Genomic DNA, 20,670 nt, shown 5'->3' with positions numbered 1-20,670 from the left:
AATTGTGAACAGCTAGGCTTTGCGAATTACGAACTGAATGGCTTATTTATGCCCTGAGGTGCAAGGAACCAACTTTTGTGCTGGTGAGCAGTGAACCTGGGGTTCTAAGTTTTGAGGCCTGTCACTTCTCTGGGGCTTACTTTTCCTAATCTTTGAAATGGGAGGGTTGGGCCAGCTGACCTTCCTCTGGGAAAGCCCAGGACACTCTTCAGCTCAGTCCCTTCCATCCATCAGGATCAGAGCCAAAGGGCGTTTAACCCCACAGATAAACTCAAATGACTTCAGGACAGGTCCTTCAGCCTTTGGGTTCCCAGTCAAGAAGGAGCTGCTTAGGGATCTGTCACTGTTATTCTGCATTTTCTGAGACTGGTCACTCTTGGCCAGAGTCGGAGGAAGGGCCTGGCATCCTGGCCCGGGGGCACAGGTTAGAAAGGGGCCTTTTGCTTTCTACGGCTTGGCCTGCGGTATTTTGCTTCCCAGTAGTGCCCCTCAGCGCACTCTCCCAGATCACAGAGTTCCCTGCGGGGAAGCTCAGGGTCTGCTTGCTTACTCCGGCCAGAGAGTAGGAAGCTCTGCAGAGTAGATGTTATTTAAAAATTTAAAACGAAAGAAAGAAAGAAAGAAAGAGAGAGAGAGAGAGAGAGAGAGAGAAAGAAAGAAAGGAGAGAGAAAGAAAGAAAGGAAAGAAAGAAAAAAGAAAGAAAGAGAAAAAAAGAGAGAAAGAAAGAAAGAAGGGGGGGGAGAAAGAAAGAGAGAAAGAAAGAAAGAAAGAAAGAAAGAAAGAAAGAAAGAAAAAGAAAGAAAGAGAAAGACCTGCTATAATAAAGAATAATCATCAAAGATAGCCAAGAGCACCGTTCATAAATCAAATAACAACCTTAAAAACTTTAGGAACCCTCTCATTAAGTGCTTAAGTTGGATGACAAAGACTTGTGCCTACATCCTCAATCAGAAACAATAAAATTCTCTCCCATGACTGTCTTCATGTTCTTTTGTGTTTTCTCGTTATTGCTGTCTGCACCAGGGACCCTCCTGTGCATCCCTACGACATCCCGTTTCCTTACTGTCACACTTACGTGCGCCTGTCTGCCTCTCTTCTCCTTGCTTCTGCCTGGGACTTACTGAGATCTTCATCCCCAGGGGCTGGCACAGTGTCAGGCACAAAATAATAAATAGCTCCCTAGTGAGTTTCTCCCAAGCCGAGCCTCTTCTCACCTCTCACTTTCCCCAGACAGAGCATGCAGGATCCGCAAGGTCCCTGAACTTCTGAGCTGCCCCCAGTGAGTCGTAGTGATGCAGGGAGGCTGTGAGCCAGTTTAGGTAGCATCTTAGCAGCGGAAGTAGTAACCAGCCTGTGCTGAGTGTTACCGTGTGCCAGTGTTTCCCTCCACCCTTCTAAATTCTTGGCTGAGGACCCTCCTACTGCTCACAAAAGACAGACTAACGAGAAAAACAAACAGAAGTTTGGTAACACGTATGCCTCCTGTATTTATGGGAGAGACCAAGGAAAACGGAGTAGCTCCCCAAAGTGGCGCAAACCACCACCTTAAATACCAGCTTCGGGGCAAGACTGGTGGAGGCATCACCTCCCAGGCTGCAGTGCTCCTGTCATCCTGGCCGGGCCCTTGGTAAAAGTAATGAAGTCTTAATGATTGGAGACCCCGCCACTGCTCCCAGCTACAAAGTATCTGCGGAGAAATGGGCTGAGACCGCTCGTTTTATGAGCATTCTTGCAAATACAGATTAGCAAAGTTAGAATTAGCGAGGTTCTGTTGCATCACACAACACAGGTTCTGTTGCATTAACTACACACAGGTGGACCAGTGCTCCACGGCAGAAAGGAGAACGTAATTATCAGACACACTATTACTCATTTCTGCCTGTCTTCGGGAGTTTGTGGCAGCGACGTGGATAAAATCTCACTCTTCAATACATTTTGCTGGCCCCGTTCCCCTCCATCTCCCAGGGTAGCCAAAACCGTATGTCAGTAAAGTTCTCGTAAATCTATGGATAGCTTTGAGCGTTACTAATTTTACATATGGTTTTCTTTGAAAAGTAGACTTCCCATCCCTTCTAGAGCTGAGTCGTACGGAAACATAAACACGACTGTATTTATTTAAAGTAAACGGGAAGTAGACTACTTTTTTTAGTAACTTCACGATAATTGAATTCTTTGTTACATCAATCACTCAAATGTGAGTTAAGGATGCATTTAAAAGATTGTGGGTGATGGTTCTCCCTAAATCATCTCCAGAAGGTTTTTCATGTTACCGAGGCCAGTGTATTGCTAGCAATGAAAGACTAATTTGTCTTTTATTGTATTAAGCATAAAGCCGCAGATTTGCCGAGCTTGCCCCCAGTGTCCTCAACCCAATCACTGATTAACGCTGGCAGAGTACAGGGAAGAGGTCTGCCTTCGCTCCTGACATGCCAAGAAAAAAAAAAAAAAAAAGACCCTCTAGTCACTGCATTTTTTTTCAGACGCTTCAAGTCGGGGTGGAACGCAGCATTTCTAAAACACAGTTTAGGTTTCACTTTGCTCTTCAGGACTTTGCTTCGTGCTCTGTGTATGTTCCTCCCATTCAGGACGACGCCCCGTGCATTCGTGCTTGGTTCGGGACATGCTTTCCCCTTCCCCGCTTGGGGAATCTTTGTGTTTATATCGGGAACACTCACTATTGTATCAAGTACTGTATTAGTCCCAGTTATATTAAAAGTATGAAGTATTAATTACAGTTCTGTCAGTAAGTCCAATAGTGCTCACTGCCGTAACAGACACCGCAGAATCCCGGGCTGAGCTGGTCGAGGTTTGTTTCCCTTTCCGGCAGGCGGCCCTCCCACAAGGAGCAAGTGCAGGGGCCGGGGCCCCCGCTGGCATGGCCTGTGCGGAGGGGACGGCGGGTGTAGGTCATGGTGTGGAGGCTTACGGTCACTCTGTGACTTCCACGTGTCACTGCATCACTTTCCTTTGGCTGCTGTAGCCAGCCTTGGCCAGAATCCAGTTCAGTGGCTCCAGCCCACCTGCGAGGGCGGCTGGGATGGGGAGTGAACCCCTAGCCTTATGCCCCAGTCCGGCCTTGTGCTCCAGTCGCTGGTGCCAGGTTTCTCTGCTGGGCTTCCGGGCTCGGCCCCTATCCTCCCTGCACTTTTAGGGACTGGCTTCCCTAACCTGAAGGATACCCGTGTGGCTGCCCCCACCCCCTCCTCAGCTTTGGCCCAGGCTGCCCAGCAGGGTTCCCCCATCCTGGTCCAGTCACACCGTGCAGTTTGTCCTTTGGGTCACAGCCCCGTTGCAGAATGGAGCGCGCACGGCTGTGGAGGGCGGCCCGGCCTGTCTAGGTCTGATCCAGAGCTCCAAGGCCCTGGCCATCACGCCATGACCCTGAACTTCATTTCCACCCCTGGAAAGTGACCGGATTGCCCTGTATAATGTCAGGGCCTTGCCACCTTCGTCTTCGATTCTAAGCGCAGAATAGCAGTTTTCCTCCATTCTTCCTCTGCTCTCTTAGGGATCAAACCATCAGGGGTAAGTTTGGAAATTTTTCAGGGGCTCATTTTTTAGCACAAGTCATTGCTTCCCCCCCCCACTCCCCCCCACCACCCCGCCTGTGAACCTGGAAGCCCCTGTCAGGACTGCTGGCCAGTGAGTTCTCCGTGCCCACTCCTGGGCAGCTGTAGCTGCTAACTGCCGTGGACCTTGCTCCTTTGCCCCCATCTCCACCTGACCTCCCAGCCCTGGGGGGCGGGGTGGGGGGCCCGGCTCTACCTTCCACCCGGCTCACCTGCCCTGCCTGAGATTATTGGGTTTGCTCCTAACCTACAGCTTCCGGCTGGCTTCTCGTCTGCTTTCTTTTCTTCTCTGGGACCCTCGCACCCCTTCTTTTAGCTGGACTAGCTTTCCCTCGAGTAACATTTCAGCGGCTCTTGTCAGGTAAGAACAAAGGTGCTGTACACTTTTCACGATGTGCTGGGACACCTGCAGTTAGTGCTTTGGGGATGTTTGTGTGAAACGGGGGCGGAGACGTGAGTAATCCTAGGGAGAGCCTTCTCGTCCCCCTGCCCGACTTCCAGCTGTGGGGCCCTCTAGCCTGCTACTGAGCACGGACAGAGAAAGCCGCCAGCGACCCCCTTACAGCCAGCACACCCCGACCCCTGCGGGGATGCCCCGGCCACAGGAGAGTGTGCTCAATATGTCCCCCCTGGCAAAGTCTGACCAAGGAAGATGCTTCCCCCCCTCCCCTTACCCCTTAGGCAGGAAGCTCTCTGTAGAGAGCTTTGAAGGTCAAACTCATGGTCTTCCCCAGCCTGGTGGCAGTAATCAGAGCCTGCCCGGGCCATCATTGTGTCTTTCTATGCGGTCCGTGATGCTCTCTGTCTTCTGGAAGGTCCAAGCAGAGAAAGGCCTGCAGGGTGCGGTTAAGGGCACAGGCCTCAGGGCCGGATCCGGCTCTGCGCTGGCTCGGCCCGCCGGCTCCCCCCACCTCACCCTCGGGATCCACCCCGTGGTACCTGTGAGGTGGGAGATCACGAGGCCAGTGGTGAGAACGGTGCCTGCACCTAGCCGTATGGTGAAATGGTGAGGAAGAGTGAAGCTGAAGAATGAGCCGGGATCTGATTCCCTGGAAGCTCCCACACTTAGATGGTGATACACTGACAACGGTCCTGCTGTTGGGTAGCTGCCCACATCAGCAGAACGCTTTACAGCGTGTCTCCCCCTTCCCCCATCCCCCATCCCCACAAGCCTGGACCTTCATCCCGTCTTACATCTTAGGTGACTGTCATGAGGGAAAGGACAGCACCCAGGACACAGGCTGTGGAGGTCTAAGTACTAGATGCTGAGGGTTAAAACCCATTTAATAGGAGCAGCTACCGGCCGAGCCCTCGCCACGTGCCAGGCGCTGGGGGAGCCGTGTCACATGGGCTAAGTCATTTAGTCCTCCGCACCCCCTGCTGGGAGAACACGGTCTCCCCTTCCTCCCAGACGGAGCACCCCGAGCCACAGAGAACGGCAGCAACACACACACACGGGCGAAGAGACGTGCGTGTGCACACACACACCCGGGCAGAGCCAGGATTGGAACCCAGGGATCTGACTCCAGGATCATGCCCCTGACGTGCGCACAGCGCTTCCAAGGGGCATCTGGGATTCTTTCATTTGAGAGAAATTCCGAGTTCTTTTTTTCCTAATGTCTCCTAAAAATACTCACATTTGCAAAGATTTCTGCAAAAATAACTCTGGCCTTTGTGTTTTTTACAAATGAGGAGTTCTAGTGACGGCAATAAAACAGCCACAATAAATGCTGTCATAGATTTTGGCAGTTATCGCCAGTTGAAATGAATGTGTCTCGGTGTTGAGTTATTATTATTATTGCCACTTTTTATTCCTGCATTAATCACCACACACGCTGTGAGGGATTGATGAAGTTCATTGTTTTTATAAACCAAATTAAATGAAGTGCTAATGGGGGGGGGGGGGGGTGACTGAGCCTTGACGTGTGTAGTGACTTCGACAGAGCCGTGGAGCTTTGGGCTGGCTTATTTCAAATGTCGACTGGACCTTCATGGGCGGCTTTCTTTGTATGGTTATACAGCCCTTTTCACTTTCGTCCATTTCTAGGACATATCTGTGAGCTGTAGTTTCAAAGTGTTATGTCTGCCAAGTCGACACGATTCAGGCATTGTGTTTTAAACGGGCCTGAGTATTAGTCACCTCCAGCTGCTGTAACAAAATCCCACAGGTGGGGTTTCGTTTTCTCAAAGTGCTTGGAGACTGGAGGGCTAAGATCAAGGTGCTGGCGGGTTTCTCCTGAGGCCTCTCTCCTGGGCTTGCAGACCGCTGTCTTCTTGCTGTGTCCTCATGTGACTTTTTCTCTGTGGTGGCATCCCCAGCGTCCTTTCTTTCTCTTAGACGGACACCAGCCCTGTTGGATTAGGACCCACCCTAACAGCCTCATTTTAACTTTCTCACCTCTTTAAAGGCCCTATCTGCAACTACATTCTGAGGTGACAGGGCTGAGGGCTTCAACATGTGAACTTGGGGGACACAACACAGCCCATAGTACCTTTGATCAATTTCTAATGGGTGTGGGCAGAGGGTGGGATATATGGGGAGGAAATGAATTTAAAAAAACTTTAAAGGGCGCCCGGGTGGCTCAGTTAAGCATCTGACTTCGGCTTAGGTCATGATCTCGCGGTTTGTGGGTTTGAGCCCCACGTCGGGCTCTGTGCTGACAGCTCAGAGCCTGGAGCCTGCTTTGGATTCTGTGTCTCCCTGTCTCTCTGTTCCTCCCCTGCTCGTTCTCTGTCTCTCTGTGTCTCTCAAAAATAAATAAACTTTATTTTTTAAAAATTTTTTTTAATGTTTATTTATTTTTTGAGAGAGAGATTGACAGAGTGTGAACAGGGGAAGGGCAGAGAAAGAGGGAGACACAGAATCCGAAGCAGGCTCCAGGCTCTGAGCTGTCAGCACAGAGCCCGACTCGGGGCCTGAACTCACAAACCGTGAGATCATGACCTGAGCCAAAGTCAGGCACTCAACCGACTGAGCCACCCAGACACCCTAAAAATAAATAAACTTTAAAAAAATTTTTTAGAAAAACAAAACTTTTAGGGGGACAATTCTTACAGCCCCCTTTAGCCAAAAACATAACTCTCTGCTCTTACATTTCAATAAAGTAGAAAATTATCTTAACATGTTACAGAATTTTCTTTCAGTTTCTATTTCTTAAGGGTTGACAGACTACTCAACCTGGAATATTGTGATAAGCCACCTGCAGTGGTGTTTTTGCTTGCTTTCTTTTCATAAAAAAAAAAAAAAAAAAAATCTGAGCCCAAAGTGAGGGAGATCCCCAGGAACCACACCCGAAGAAGAAACAAATTCAGAACAGTTAGCATGAGCCTTGGGCCCACATGAGGCAGGCGGTGGTTTCTCTTCCTCTTTGTATAAGGACACCAGTATGTTGGATTAGGGCCCACCCCACCAGGCTCATTTAACCCAAGACCGAACATAAAATGGGGTGCTCAGAGGTCAAACCTGTGGAGCAAAGGAGAAGCCCGTATGCCCAGCAGCACAACGGGATGGTGGAGAACCACTCTCCTTCAGCCTGGGCTCCGGCGGGGGAGAAGAAGTCTCCGTAAGAACGTGTAAACGCAGGCCTGCCTTTACAGGGGCTAGGAGTTCAAAGCTACAGCTTGGCAATCCCTGTTCTGAGAAATCTGACGCAAAAAGGATTTCCAGGTGCCTGTACTGGTCTCACACAAGCGTACAACATCTTTCCGAAGGGAGGCCGCCTGCGCCCCAGGCCCCAGAGGTCCCCACAGACAAAGCCATTCTGAAGGAGAGCTCATGATGTACAATCACCGGAATGAGCATGACAGCAGACAAAACTCGCAGTGGGATTAGACTCCCAAGGACCTCAGATCATACAGTAATTGAATGCACAATGACACGAGTGTGCCTAAAACGATTGCACACAGAAAAGACTTAAAAACACAAGACACGAAAAAGACCCTATCAAGTAAAAGACGGGGTGAATTGGAAATGCCCTAGAAGTGAAAAATAAAATGATTGAAATAAAAACAGATGGGCTCAGGGCGCCTGGGTGGCTCCGTCGGTTAAGCATCCGACTTCGGCTCAGGTCATGATCTCACAGTCTGTGAGTTCGAGCCCTGCGTCGGGCTCTGTGCTAATGGCTTGGAGCCTGGAGCCCGCTCCGGATTCTGCGTCTCCCTCTCTTTCTGCCCTTCCCCCACTTGCGCTCTGTCTCTCTCCTTCAAAACTAAACATCAAAATTTTCTTTAAAAAGCAGATTTTTGGAAGAATTCCCACACAGGATTATATTTCCTCCTTTCCAAGTAGAAGGTCCCCTTGAAGAGAATTCGTGTTGGTGGCAGATGTGTCCTCAGACACAGTCCTTTGTGTTACCCGCCCTCTGCTTTGCATTTTTCCGACGGGCTGCCTGCTGCTAGGCGCTGTTGGCCTCGAAGCAGGTGCTGTCGGCCTCCTGAAGCCCGGGCCGCAAACTCTGGCTGGGAAATTGAAAACTAATAACCCCCAAGTGTGGGAGCCTGAGCATGTTTTTCACATTGTCCTTCCTGTTCTTTAGAATCATAAGGAAGCTTGCCCTGGACTTTTCTTAATTCAGCAGGGCCCCGAGGACACGGCCTGCCACGTTGGCTGTCTGTGAGCAGAGCTGTGCGGAGGAGGGGGTGCTACACGGAGAGCCCCACACCACGACCCTGAGGGCGGTGAGCACAGGTCACTAGGCTGCACTTTGTTTCAAGTACTCGCCGCCTTAGTCCTGTTCGGGCTGCTGCATCGGAGCACCACAGACTGATGGCTTATAAACAACAGAAGCCTCTCGTGGTGCTGGAGGCCAGAGGTCCAAGATCAAGGCACCGGCAGATTCGGCAGCTAGTGATTTGGCTGTGTGGTGCGTAGATAGCCATCGTTTTGCCGTGTCCTCACACGGGGAAAGGACAGGGTGCCTCGGTGGGGTGGGGGCTGGGGGTCTTTCATACGAGCCCTAATCCCACCCAGGAGGGCTCTACCCTCATGACCTAATCACCTCCCTGAGGCCCCACCTCCAAACACTGTCACGGGGGTAAGGTTTCAACAGCTTCTCTTATTCAAAAATCTCAGGATGCATCTCTTACCCCCTTTCTGCAGATGAAGCAGCGAGGCTTTGAGGGGCTAAACAGTCCGAAACCATACAGCTGAGGGCAATGTGGTGGCTTACTGACCCCACAGCACGTGCCCGTGACAGTCACGGGAGGCTGGCTGTTTGAGGATATAAGGCCGGCATTTCCAAACTCTTCTGTGGAGGACTATGGTCCTGAAGGACGAGAACCAGCATTACTGGGGTGGGAGGGACTCGTGGCGTCATATGAACGTGGGGAAGGTGCTCTGCCCTGTGCCCCTCATAAAGCTCACAATGCATGCTAACGGCCAAGAAAATCTGTCTTGAGGAAAGGCATTAATTTGTTCAACCTAGCATTTCCCACGCTAACAGATCCTAGAGTCCCCATTTTTGGTGTTTCGTTTTTGTTTGTTTTCTTGGAAGGCAGTATTAACGTATTAGCCATTGAGGAAACACAAGTCAAAGTACAATGAGCTAACACTCCACACCCACTAGGATGGCTACAATGAAAAAGTTAGCCAGTAACAAGTGTCGGCGAGCATGCGGAGAAACAGGAACCCACAGACCGGTTGGCGTGTGAAATGGCGCCATGGCCTTGGAAAGCCGCTTGGCGTCCTTCTCAGAAGGATGAGTGCAGTCACCGTGGAACACAGCTACTCCACTCCTAAGTGTGCGCCCACGGGAGGGAAGGTGTATAGCCACGTCTCCACACACAAACTTGGACACACGTCGCTCATGGCTGCATCCTTCATACTAGGCACAAAGCGGAAACAGCCTGGATGTCCCACAGACAAAGGGACACGGAAAATGCGGTCTGTCCGTGCCAAGAACACCACCATGCAGCCATAAAAAGGAATGAAGGGCTGACACGGGCTGGTGCGTGGATGAATTTTGGAAACATGCCGAGTGAAAGAAGCAGGCCAGATACACACAACAGGCAAAGCCAGACGAGGGGTTGCTATGGGCTGGGGGGAGGGGCGCCTGGGGAGGGGCCGTTAGCGGGTATGGGGTTTCTGTCTGGGGTGATGACGGCGTGCTGGAGTCGATTGTGGCGATCGCCATACAGCAGTTCGGAGCACACTCACAACCATTGATTGTGCCCCGTGGGTGGGCGGCTTGTGTGTGAATTATGTGTCAGGAAGGCCACTTTTAAAAACAGAGTTAACGTGTGCCCACAATGAGGCTTCACAATGTAGTTTGGGAACGGCTGCCACAGACGTTTTGGCTTCTGCCCGCGTGGGCTCTGTGACCGTGGCACGGCAGCTGTCCCGTGTCACCTGTGGCTGCATCGTCCCATCCACGGCATCATCGGTATTTGAGAAAATGTCACAGGGCGGGGACTAAGGGGGACCCCGTCGAGTCAAGACGATGTGCAGAAAGAACCCAAAGCAAGCAGCCACCTTGTCCACGTGGTTTATCCTCCGGGTCCGCTACTGCTCTTGCAAAGTTCTTGTAAGAAACAAATGGAACAAACAAGAGCCTTGGAAAGCGTCTAAGTGGATCTGGAGTCAAAGATCGCCTTGGCTGCCGCGTCGTCCTCGCACTGACCTCTGTCGTTAATCGTTGTCACTGCCCGGTCGTCGGGACTCACTTGTGGCCGTAGGGGGGACCGAACCTTTCCAGCTAGCTCCCCTGCGCCTCTCTCTGGTGCTTGCGTTGCCACGTCGATGACACCCCACTCTGTTTCCGTTGTAGTGAAAGCTGGCGGAATGCGCATCGTGCAGAAGCACCCGCATTCGGGAGACACCAAAGAAGAGAGAGACAAGGACGACCAGGGATGGGAGAGTCCCAGGTGAGCACGCGGGCGACTGTGTGTGTTTCACAGCCGCGTCACTCGGTTACACGTTAGGTTTGTTCTCCTCCCTGCACGTCTGGTGACCCCTCGCCCTGTGGGGTCCTGCGCCGCGTATTTCTTTCTTTCCTACTCAGTGAGGCTCTGTCCCCAGACGGGAGAAGCGGGCATCTGGAGCCTCTGCCCTGACTCAGGCGGGGCGTATGCTTACTGTCGGTCCATGGGCAGTGCCCTCAGTTTCCACGACAGTATTGAAATCGCCTTGAGACCTGTGAAAACGCCCTTCTGGTTGAATCTCTGGGGCAGGCTGGCATCTGTGCAGCTAGGACAGTGAGCTACGAATTTAAAACCGTCCACAGGTTATCTGGACTCTGGTTCTTCAGCCAAATCAAAACCAGTGAGGCCACACTCTGAGGAGCACCCAGGTGTCCTTAAATGACCTCTCTGCCCCTCACTCCCCAGGTCCCCAACAGCTCATCTGTCTGCGGAGCCCCCAGCTCTGTTACCCGTTCTCCTGGGAGGTTCTGATGTCGGGTTTGGCTGCAGAACCTCGCTGCAAATCTATTCCTTTCCACCCTGTAATATGCAAACGTGGGCCACAAATACATACACGTCTCTCTGAGCTTGTCTGCAAAAAAGAGTGAACCCCAGGTCTTCTGCCTTATGCCGTGTCCCCAGAGGGTGTCTCCGCCGGCTGGAGGAGGAAAGTCAACGTGGGAAGGGTCTGGAAGGTAGCTAACCCATGTTTCTGCGCATCTCCTTGTTTCGGTCCAACAGTCCCGCTGAACTGAAAATCTCCCCGATTTTCACATGGGACACAGGTCCACGTGCCTGTGCCATGTGCCTCGCAAGTTATTGGATCCGGGATTTAAACCTGGGTCTAACAGGGCCCAAACAGGCCAGGCTTCCAAAGAGTAGCTCCCAAGAACACATGTCCCCTGAAAAGACATCCATGTTCACAGAAACCCCACGTGTCCCTGTAGGGTATGAGTTATAGTGCAGTCACCTGGGGGCAAACAAAAGTAGGGGCAAAGTTTCTGGGCGATTATTGCCCGTTTTAAATCATGGGATCAGCCATGTCGAGGTTCTGTTTTAGAAGAAGGAGGCAGTTGGGGCGCCTGGGTGGCTCAGTCAGATGGGCGTCCGACTTCGGCTCAGGTCGTGATCTCGCAGTTCACGAGTTCGAGACCCACGTCGGGCTCTGTGCTGACAGCTCAGTTAAAGAAAATTCTAGAATTGCCTGCCTCACTGGCTATTTTCACACAGCCATGTTTGGAACATAACAGCATCGGTAACTCTCCTAGAGGTCCACAGTCCTGTATCCGAAAACCTTGGGGCCCAGTTTATTTCAGAATTGAGAAATGTGGGGGTCCTAAGAGGATGAAACCATGTACACATAGCACCCGTAGTGGGGCCTCAGGCAGCATATTGGAATCTGTGTATGATGTTTTCAAATTTACAGAGTTGGGCCAGCTCAGGTTAACTTTTGCCTCCGTCTGAGTTAAAGGAAACTTTCAGTTTTTGGACATTTCTTGAACTCAGTATCGAGTAGGAGAGCGTGGGCCTGTGGGATTTCCTCCACCACAAAACCTGGGAGGCCCCGTCTTTATATCCAGTCATTCCGTAAGGGACAAAGAGGATGAGAGAGAGAGACTTGGCTGGGGAGCAAATGGAACACACTTTTCTGCGAGAGTTCCAGCGGAGTAAGGCGCAAATAGCTATTTCCCTGTGAAACGGCGTCAATACAGTGAGAGTCGATCATTTATTAGCATGTCTAGAAATACAGACCGAACAGCCTACTCGTTTTCTTTCTATTGATTTTTTTTCATGAGGTGAAATACAGCGTTTAGGGAAGACGTGCTATTTACGTAAATGTGCCAGAGGACGAACGAGTGCAAGACATAGGAGTGAGCACAGCGGCACCCTGGACCTTAACGTCCTACCTCAAAGATTTCTCCTCTGTGGGGCCAAGAACTCCGAAGCAGGCTGATTGCAGAGCAGGGTTTGCATAACATGTGAGCGAGGGTTGTTTGTTTGTTTGTTGGTTTTCTCCCTGCAGCGACATTGCTGTAATATGTTCCTTAGGAGCGTGTTGGCTCCTGTGCTCTCGACTTCGGCCTTGCTCTTGACCACTGTGGGTTAAACCACTTGACACGCCGCTGGCAGATGGGGTTAGCCTCTCAAGGCCCTTGAGCCGTGGACAAATGTTGCCGACACACGTCCTTCCAGGCCTCCGCGCCCCGCCTGGGACTCTGCGTAAGAGATTATTTCCGCCACTAAGCACTCCTCAGCTGTCTGGTGGGCTGACTGAGTCATCACAACCCGTCACCGTCGCCAGTGTTCTAGAATGCAGGACATCTGGCCCTGTCCTTGGTACCCTGTCTGCATTAGTTCATTAAATCCTTGCAACTACTCTATTTCTTATCATCCCTGTTTCTGAGTTGGTTATCGATTAACCCCATTCCAGATTGCTACTGCCCCTTCAACAGCTCAGAGAGGTTAATTGACTTCCCCAATGTGGCACAGCAAATGAGTGGCAGAGCCAGTATCCCAGCAGAGTCCAGAGTCCTCACTATCGACCCTTGGGCTGTGCTTGCGAATGGAGCACCTGTTTTGTTCTGGGCACTTCTAAGTGCTTCACATCAGATGTAAAGCTCACACCACCTGGGCGCCTGGGTTAATGCATCCGACTCTCCATCTGGGCTTAGGTCATGATCTCAGGGTTCGTGAGTTTGGGCCCCGCATCCGGCTCTCTGCCATCAGCACAGAGAGAGCCCGCTTCCAGTCCTCTGTCCTCCTCTCTCTCTCAGTGCCCCTCCCCTGCTCTCTCTCACAAAAATAAATAAGCATTAAAAAAAGATTTAAAAAAAAATAAAGCTCAAACCACCTATAGGCTGGTATTACTGTGCCCATTATAGAGATGAAGAAACCGAAGCTTAGGGAGGTGATCTGGCCCAGTGACACGTAGCCAGTGAGTGGCCAGGCCAGGATTCAGCCCTGATTCTGTCTGGCCCCTAATATGCTGTAGAAGCCCCCAAATTGACACAGTAAACAGAATATATTGACGGAATGTAAATCCAGTCCCTAAACTGGTTGATTCCGGATTGCCCATGACCTTTCCCATAGTCCTCTAGCCCGTGATTCCACCCATGCAGCTTGGCTGTCAGTAGATGGTGTGATTATCATTTTATAGGGTTTCGGGGAGGGGGGATAGGCTGTCTTTACTTTACCTATAAAAACGCCTGTTTATGTACAGAATTTGTCAAACATTTCATTATTCTGTTGGACGTATCATGGCATGTGACTTCAACATCCACATGACCCTGGTCCTAAAGTTTGATGATGTTTCATGTTTGGGTCCAGGTGTCCTCCAGACATGAAAATAAGTGTAGAGTCTCAAATGCCAGTTTCCTCCTTAGATCTGTGTTTGCAAAACTCTCTGCTTTCCTTTCCAGGTTTTTATAATTGGCTCGTCTTTACATTTCCTGACTCATCTCTGGTGACTTCCTTCCTCATTAATCTGAAAATCAAATACTGATCACAGAATAACTGGAGCATTATTGTGTGACACACACACACACACACACACACACACATTTTTTCTTGCACATATTCATGCTGTTCTTCCTCCCTTTAATCTTGTCATTTTCTGGGGTTTTACAGATAATTTCCTAGGCTGCCAGGCCGTTTTGAGATGCTACATTTTAAAAAGGAAAAAAAGGAAGTAGCAGAAATTTGAAAATGTTGCCCTAGAGTTCCTGTCAAGCTGGGCACTAGTTCCGTGTGGCTCTTCATGGCCCAGAAGAGGACTAGAGCTTTGAAATTCTTCGCCAGTGCTGTCCTGAGTAGCTGCTAGATCCCATGTCAGAACTGACCCAATTAAGGAAAGCCGTGGTTTTCCCCAAAGCCTTGTGTCGAGCGTATTGAGATGAAGTGCTCACTTTGATTAGGCGAAGGGGAAATTGCAGACACAGCATGGACTTCAGGAGCCAGTAAGACTCACTAGAGAACACGGTTCAGCGTCGAACATGTCCTGAGGTCCTAGCACGAGTGGAGCTTGGGACAAGAGATTGAAAAGCGTACGTGACAGGAGGGGTGAACGAGAAATGCAAGGGTCTGGGTGTGGATGAGGTCGGGGGGGAGAGGGGTGGAAGGAAGAAGGAGATAAGGGTGGGATTGATAAGGACCCAGAGCGGACAGCCCTGGCTGAGCGTGGCCGTCTTTTCACCCTGACTTAGAACCTCACGTACCCGAAAAATAAGCAAACGATTCAAATTTTGCCACGTGTGGGAGAGATCCAGAATGGAATCCGAACAGGAAGAGGTGAACTTAATTGTAATACAGATGATTACTCTAAGCCATTGAAAGGACTGGGGAAGAAAATACCTTAACCAATAATTTTGGAAAACAGTATTCTGACCGGATACTCTTAAGACTGAAGACAACACACACACACACACATGCACACACCTGTCCCAAAATGCTGCACACTAGTTAGTAGATGTGTTTCTTACAGGGGTTTGGGTTACAATTCTGAAATTGCTTTGGTGTTTGAACAAGTATATAAATATGTCGTGGATACTGAGAGTGAAGCTTCTCACTGCCAGAGGGAGAGGTTACAGCTGGAAAGAGGGAACCGAAATGAGCTTTGTGGCAGTGAATTGAATTAGAGGTATTCGTATGAACTCAGTTTTAAAAGATGGGTGGATGGATAGGAGACAACATACAGATGTGTACATACAGGCAGAAATAAAGATGGGGCGCCTGGGTGGCTCAGTTGGTTAAGTCTCTGACTTGATTTCAGCTCAGGTCATCAGCTCATGGTTCATGAGTTCAAGCCACGCGTCGGGCTCTGCGCTGACAGGGTGGAACCTGCTTGGGATGCTTTCTCTCCCTCTCTCTCCGTCCCTCCCCCACATCTATCTCCCTCTCTCTCTGTCTCTCAAAATAAATAAATAAGCTTTTAAAAAGAAAAAATAAAGACAGATGGGGAGGGTTGGCGCTCACACCTGTATTTCCTTGCTGTGTTCGGCAGGAGCCTAAACACCTATGAGAACTGACACCCATGTAACCCTGAGCATCACTTGGACCCGGATCTTTGTTTCAAACACTTCTCCCCCATCACGGGAACCAGGGTTCCTTGCAGAAGTGGTAAATTCCAGGGCCGGGGCAGGAAAAATCCTAGATGAGCCTGGAACAGCTTGTAGGGCCAGGACAAGAGGATGCAGTGTGACAGATGATGGGGCTCATCAGGACAGAAGGCCACTGGGAGGAGCTCCTCATGGCCAAAGCTGGGGCAGTCAGCAGCCAAATGGCAGTACTGGATTATAAGCCACAGGGTAAAATAAACATTCCTAAGTGCATCCTGATATAAGTAATTGAATATATAAATGAGGAGAAGAGACAGCTCTCACAGAAGAATTGTAATTAAGAATTATGTAAGGGGGGCGCCTGGGTGGCGCAGTCGGTTAAGCGACCGACTTCAGCCAGGTCACGATCTCACGATCTCGCGGTCTGTGAGTTCGAGCCCCGCGTCAGGCTCTGGGCTGATGGCTCGGAGCCTGGAGCCTGTTTCCGATTCTGTGTCTCCCTCTCTCTCTGCCCCTCCCCCGTTCATGCTCTGTCTCTCTCTGTCCCAAAAATAAATAAAAAACGTTAAAAAAAAAAAAAATTAAAAAAAAAAAAAAAGAATTATGTAAGGAAGGAAATAGACCATCACCAACAGGCAAACAGCTCAGTCACCGTTGCAGACAAGATCCACCAATGGATGTTACGAAGAGTGGGAGGAAGTCTAAGGAGAAACAGGATATTTGCATAGTCTCAAATATCTCCCCCAACATATGTATTAATTATAAAACAAGGAGTATTCTGGGGCGCCTGGGTGGCTCCGTCGGTTAAGCGTCCAAATTCGGCTCAGGTCATCATCTCACGGTTCTCGAGTTCGAGCCCCGCGTTGGACTCTGGACTCTGTGCTGACAGCTCAGAGCCTGGAGCCTGCTTCGGATTCTGTGTCTCCTTCTCTCTCTGCCCCTTCCCTGCTTGCTCTGTGTGTGTGTGTGTGTGTGTGTGTGTGTGTGTGTGTGTGTCTCAAAAATAAACATTAAAAACATAAAAAAACAAAGGGTATCCTTACACTGGAGACCATGAAAAGGACACTTGTTTGCAGCGTAAAAACTGAAAGAAGACAGCAGAGTGCCATCTTGTCCGACCTCGTATGGAACTACACGTCAGTGATCATTTTTTGCTGCTCTGTGCATGTCTGTGGACCACCACAAAAAGTGCCGCGAGTGTTTGTTTCTCATCAGAATTCCACCTGCTACTTTTAGCGTTCACCCGTGACCTTGCCTGGAAGTCATTACTGTATGGATGCTGTATCACTACGGGGGCCACCATAACACATGCAACAAGGCAGTGGCTAAAATAACTGACGCATAGCGCCTCACAGTGGTGGAGGCTGGAAGTCCAAGATCAGGTGTCCCCAAGGCTGGTTCCCTCTGAGGCTGTGAGGGAGGATATGTCCTGTGCCCCCAGCCCTGGTTTCTGGTGGTTTGCTGGCCATCCTTGGCATTCCTTGGCTTATAGATGCCTCACCTCGATCTGTGTCGATCTGTCCACGTGGTGCTCACCCTGTGTCTCTTCACATCATCTCTCTGTGTATGTCTGTCTCTGGGTCCAAGTTTCCCCTTTTTGTAAGGACATCAGTCATTGGATTAGGGCCGGCCCTAGAGACTTCATTTTAACTCAATTACTTCTGTAAAGACCCTATTTCCTAGAAAGGTCAAATTCTGAGGTACTGTGGTTAGGATTTTACATAGCCGTTTGGGGGAAAGAAGTTCAGTCTCTAACAGATGCCAGTGGTAACCTGTGGCCATTTTTAATGGTTGTCTCGCTTAAAGTGAATTAAAAAAATTTTTTTTAAATATAATTTATTGTCAGATTGGTTTCTATACAACACCCAGTGCTTATCCCAACAAGTGCTCTCCTCAATGCCCATCACCCACTTTCCCCTCCCTCCCATCCCCCAAGGGATACAGGAACGCTAAAAAATTTTTTTTTAACGTTTATTTATTTTTGAGGGAGAGGGAGAGTGCGAGTGGGGTAGGGGCAGAGAGTGAGGGAGACAGAGGATCCAAAGCGGGCTCTGCCCTGACTGCAGAGAGCCCAATATCGGGCTCGAATTCACAAACGATGAGATCGTGACCTGAGCCGAAGTCAGACGCTTAACCGACTGAGTCGCCCAAGTGCCCCTAAAGTGAATTCTTAAGAAATAAACAGATCCCGAGAAACTTAACAGAAGACCATGGAGGAGGGGAAGGGGAAAAAGGTAGAGAGGGAGGGAGCCAAACCATAAGAGACTCTTAAAAACTGAGAATAAACTGAGGGTTGATGGGGGGGTGGGAGGGAGGGGAAAGGGGGTGATGGGCATTGAGGAGGGCACTTGTTGGGATGAGCACTGGGTGTTTATGGAAACCAATCTGACAATAAATTTCATATTTAAAAAAGGGAAATAAACATTTATAACTGAAGCTAAGGGATAGCACAGCCTACACGCCTGAGATTACTTCTGCAAGCCGTCATCTGTGTTGGAACGTTAGTTGCACCACGTGTTGAGCCAATGTCAGCATCATCCGTACTTTCCGGTGTGGTCTTTTCTGTCCAGGCTAGTTTTCAGCTGCCGTTTAGAAGAGCTGTGTCCTCCCTGAGATGCGTGAAGATGCCAGTGGGCTGGGGGTGCTGAGTGCCCACTGGCTACCAACGTCTGTCCTGTTGCGGGCGCCCTGTGCTGGCGGGCGGGGCCCATGACACGGCGGCCACAGACCCCTGCCCTGGACCGAAGGCAGAGAGTTGATGTGGTGGCATCAGGCGACCCGGAATGTCCTTGGGAAGGGGGTACGTGGCTGTCACCCGCTTATGGCCTGAGATGCCTCCTGCAGGGAGAAGCAGTTCTGAGGGCACCGTGTGAGCCCAGAATAGAAAGCCCGAGATCTCACGGCGGCCCGAAGAGCGCCGAACAGCCCTGACTGCCGCGGTGACAAAATGGGGGAGACTCTGGGCGCAGGTGGGCGCCTCTCACTGCCAGGTTTGCCTACGCGAGACTCGTAGATCAGTGCTCTACGTCTGCAGGTGACACGGGGCGGGGGTGCAGCGTCAGCATTCGCATACCGGCAGGGAGCGGCGAAAGTGATCCTTCGGCCGGTGGCAGCTTGGGCAGGAGAACGCTGACAGAGCAGGTGCGGGTCCCCACATCCCCACACGGCTGCCCGGGTCAGCCGGTGGCCCCTGTGACGGGCTGCCGGGGGAGGGGTGTCCATCTGCGGTCACAGAGTCTGCAGCCTGTCCTGATGTCAGCCCTCCCTCCCTCTGCTGGGGACCCCTCCCGAGTCCCCAGCTTCCAGCAGATGTGAACTCCTATCAGGCTGGCAGCCTCTCCCGAAGAAGCAGGGTATCCATTTCCCAGGGCTTCCGGAACAAAGTGCCACAGACGGGTGGTTTCCACAGCAGAGACGTTCTCTCGAAGTTCTAGAGACAGGGATGTCAGTGGAGCCAAGTGCCCTCGGAGGCACTAGGGAAGGAGGCTTTCCAGGTGTCTCCCCCGGTGGCTGGCAGTTAGTTCCTTGGCTGGTGGCCACATACAGATCTTCACCTGGCGTTCCTCCTGTGCCTGTGTCTGTGTCCAGTCTCCCCTTTCATAAGGACGCCATCCTGTTGGGTTAGGATCCCTCCCTGCCCCAGCGTGACCTCATCTTAACCAGCCACACTTGTAACCACCCCATTTCCGAACAAGATCACATTTTGAGATACTGGGGGTAAGGACTTTAACTGAGAAATTGGAAGGGGACCCGGGGCCCCTGAGTGGCTCAGTCGATTAAGCATCCGACTTCTGCTCAGACTTCGTCTTGCGGTCTGTGAGTTCGAGCCCCGCATCGGGCTGTGTGCTGACAGCTCAGAGCCCGGAGTCTGCTTTGGATTCTGTGTCTCCCTCTCTCTCTCTCCCTGCCCTCCCCCTGCTTGTGCTGTGTGTGTGTGTGTGTGTGTGTGTGTGTCTCTCTCAAAAATAAATAAACATTAAAACGTTTTTCCCGGAAGTGCCCGATGAACACAGACCACGAAGTGTCCCAGAACTCGCAGGCGTTAGCATCGTCAGGAACTCAGCCTCTGAGTGCTCTTTTCATGGAGATGGGCTCCAACGGAACGCTCGAGCCTGGCAGGTAGCGATTCGGAGGCTCGATGCTCTGCCGTGGGACGGAGCGTACGGGCATCCATGTGGCCCGGGAGCTTGGCTGGACCCCTTCCATTTGGGGCTGAGAAGGACGGTGCTGAAGGCCCAGCGTTCCCCCGGTGCCTGGTGCTGCCACCGATCAGCTCGTAGGCAACATCTGGTTCCGGAACGGATGCGGGGACCAGGCGTGATGGCTTAGCTTCTGAGCGCCCCATGCCTGCTCCCTCTCTCTCCACAGGCCTGCAGCCTCCTTATAAGACTGTCACCCCCCCCCCCCCACAGTGGGAGAGCTCTTTTTATCAGATGGAAGGAGGGAAGCAGGGAAATGGAGCTATCAGTTTTCCCCTCCAGACACCGCTCTGTGTATCTGCAGTGGAGTCAGCCTCTTGGAACGGATGAGTCTTTTGTTTTCATGGTGTTACTCAAAGGGTTGCACTATTTATCAGGAGCATTTTCTTATTACATAAACATATGAACTGAATTTAAATCAGCTCTCCAGTGCTTGGACTTTATAGAATGAAGTATGGAATAGTAGCTTCATGGAATAATGCTACATATAAGAATAACTACATAGAAACAAGAGCCCTTTATGGAGTTTGCTACATTCTAATTATTATGCCTGAAATTTTTAAACCTTCTATTTAAATAAACTCTATTGACTTCAACTGTCTCAGAATCCACAGCACTCAGAAAACACTTTGGTGAATCAGTGATAATACAGCTTAGACTCTGATTCTTTAAAGGGAAAATAGTTGGGACGCCTGGGTGGCTCAGTAGGTTAAACATCTGACATCGGCTCGGGTCATGATTTCGCGTTCGTGAGTTCAAGCCCTGTGTCGGGCTCTGTGCTGACCATCCAGAGCCTGGAGGCTGCTTCGGATTCTGTGTCTCCCTCTCTGTCCCTCTCCTGCTCACACTCTGTCTTTCTTTCTTTCTCAAAAATAAATAAAGATTAAAAGAAAAAAGGCAAAATAGTTAATCAACTTTATTAACTTGATTACTTCTTATTTCCCAGCTAG

General features: G+C 50.6%; 1 protein-coding gene across 1 annotated transcript in view; it reads left to right on the top strand.

Annotated features, from left to right (window-relative positions):
• DAP (death associated protein) overlaps positions 1-20,670 on the top strand; it is a 62,823-nt gene that overhangs the window by 1,762 nt on the left and 40,391 nt on the right. The window contains exon 2 of the mRNA XM_078444382.2: positions 10,335-10,431. Coding sequence (XP_078300508.1) covers positions 10,335-10,431 — 97 coding nt within the window. The remainder of the gene's footprint in view (positions 1-10,334; positions 10,432-20,670) is intronic.

Source organism: Panthera onca, chromosome A1, assembly GCF_046562875.1.
Source record: "Panthera onca isolate mPanOnc1 chromosome A1, mPanOnc1 haplotype 2, whole genome shotgun sequence".
Classification (NCBI taxonomy): Eukaryota; Metazoa; Chordata; class Mammalia; order Carnivora; family Felidae; genus Panthera; species Panthera onca.
This window is presented reverse-complemented; position numbering and strand designations above follow the sequence as displayed.